The 2,500-nt window shown below is 52.6% G+C and overlaps 1 protein-coding gene across 3 annotated transcripts in view; it reads right to left on the reverse strand.

The window, feature by feature from the left end:
• Positions 1-2,500, reverse strand: part of sec24a (SEC24 homolog A, COPII coat complex component) — a 47,525-nt gene that overhangs the window by 17,656 nt on the left and 27,369 nt on the right. For all 3 annotated transcript variants that reach the window (XM_081391009.1, XM_081391008.1, XM_081391007.1), the window contains 3 exons: positions 572-730; positions 321-494; positions 16-126 (listed from right to left, as the gene is read on the reverse strand). In XM_081391009.1, the coding sequence (XP_081247135.1) occupies positions 16-126; positions 321-494; positions 572-730 (444 nt within the window). The remainder of the gene's footprint in view (positions 1-15; positions 127-320; positions 495-571; positions 731-2,500) is intronic.

A 2,500-nucleotide genomic window follows, 5' to 3' on the forward strand; every position in this document is an offset into this window, starting at 1 on the left:
GTGTGTGTGTTGTACCCATGCTGGCCAGCAGAGCAGTGATGGCCTGAACGTCGGCTCCAGCGAAGATGTCGCTCAGAGAGTTGACCACCGGCAGACACAGTGTGTGCACTCGAATCCTGCGCTCGCCTGCAAGAGCACAGAGACACGTGAGTCACATGACCCCAGATCACATGACCGCGGTGATCACATGACCTCAGACCACATGACCGCGGTGATCACATGACCTCAGACCACATGACCGCGGTGATCACATGACCTCAGACCACATGACCGCGGTGATCACATGACCCCAGACCACAGCAGACCACATGACCCCTGACCTTTGCTGGAGGTGTAGAGCAGCGCGGCCTGGAAGGACACGGCCTGCAGGTCCAGCAGGTTCTCCTCGATGCTCATCTGCACGGCGAAGCCCGCGTCAGGGTTCACGTTGGCCAGAGACAGCAGGTCCGTGGAGCGCACGAAGAAGTTCCCGTGGAACGTGTGTATGGACAGGCCTGCGGAGAAGAGGCAGTGATGAGCACACGTGTGTGTGTGTGGACAGTGATGATGCGTGCGGGACTCTCACACACACCTTTGGTGCAGCGTATCCTCATGACGGCCTCGAAGCCGATCTTGCGGGTCAGGTACCGCTTCAGGTCCCGCTGGAAGCGCTCGGTCTGGGCCGGGCTGTGCTGGCGGTGGTACGACGGGTAATAATACACACTTCCTGCGGAGTACCTGGATATACAGCCTGCAGGAACACACACACACACACACACATTATGCCCATTACGGTCTCATCTCTGAGTGTGTGCAGTCTCTCAGCGAGAACATGACCTCTGCGCACACACACACACACACACACACACACACACACACACTCCAGTCCTTCAGTCAGGGGTTACTCTCATCAAGGAAAGGTCAGTTAGTGCGACTGGACTGTCGTCCTCCTCCAGCTCTCTCCTCTCTCCGCTGTCGGATCTGCACTCACTCATCACGTAACGCAGGAATAACTCTGATATTGTTAGTAATATTTCAGCAGGACTGATAAACATCTGGCTATTGGGGAGGGGTTATTAGCTCATCTCTCAATCATCATGGCACTGCATTATATGTTTTAAAACTACAGAGCTTTGATCATAAAACTAAGCATTTAAATATCATCTTACTAAGACATTATTGGCAGATGTTTATATGCGTTCTAAGCTATAAAGATCTCACTGATTTACACGCATCAGTCTCATATAAACATCAGCATCTGCACCAGACTGCATGTGTTTTGCTCAGTTTGAGTCTCTGGATAAAAGATGAGCTGTTTTTCCTCCACATTTGCACTAAATCAGACTATATGAGCCATAAAAGACTGCGGGATCAAATATGATTCAACACTGAAACACAAAGTTAATGAGTCCAGCCGGACTGAAATCCTCTATTCTCCAGATGCTGATCCCAGATCAGCTGAAGCAGTCGAGTTAAGAGCGCTGTGTGTGTGTGGGGACGGACTAGCTGTCCAACAGCCGCCTCTCAGGACGATCACTTCACTGCTGTTAGTGTGCATGATCTACACTTCCCCATGGACACTACTGAGCAATCCGATGCCAAATATCATCAGTTTATCATTTTGACATGTTGTCTTGACAGTTCACGTAAACCAGCTGGGGGCGCATGACCCTTACTGGAGTACGCCTATGACATCGCCTCCGCCATCCAGAGTGACAGACGCACATCTCTCACCGAGACCCGATCAGCTGATCTCTCTCCCTGACCCTCTGGTTCTGTCTGTGTGAACGCGTAAAGCACAACACATTCAGCTTCCACTGTTCTGATGCAGAGAAAGCTCTTGGCTCAAACGGAGTGATAGAATCAACCATGTTGGGCATGAACGCAGGACTGGGCTTCAGAACTACCCCTGCACCCCCGGGCCTGAACTGCAGACCTGCTGAACGCACCGAGTGTGTGAATCTCACCAGCACGCTTCAGCGAAGCCAAGGCTAACAGCAGCGCCGTCTTAAACGACAACACTGTTAAATCAGTCTCGTCCAGCGGCTCAAATGGGGACATTGAGAGAGCACCAGTGCCAGTGCCAGTGCCAGTGCTAAACCCCACGAAGGGGAAAGCGTGACGTGCCCTTCATGACCCTGCACACTAACGGATGCTGCACAACGGTTTTATCATCTAAACCTCTGACAAGCAGATATAGCGGCTAAATACACCTTTATGGTTGAAAACGCTGATCTAATCCTGCAGGAATGATAGAGACCGCCACTGAACACTGGAAGGGGATCTCGAGCTTAGCCGGCACCAGCGCTCAAACACCCCCCACTGGCCATCATAGAGAGACCTAGCCGACGAAGCTCTCGAGCTGTTAGTATCAGCTTCAGTCCCTCGTCCCGCACTCTGTGAACGCGTAGAGGAGAGAGCGGGCCAGTCGTGTGCCAGCGCATCGACCCCCGGAGGCGCGCTCCGATCTCTCAGGGAGAAGAGCAGAGGACACTGAGCACTGTCACGGGACGCCAACAGA

The sequence above is a fragment of the Scardinius erythrophthalmus genome (assembly GCF_964197995.2).
Source record: "Scardinius erythrophthalmus genome assembly, chromosome: 17".
NCBI classification, from domain to species: Eukaryota; Metazoa; Chordata; class Actinopteri; order Cypriniformes; family Leuciscidae; genus Scardinius; species Scardinius erythrophthalmus.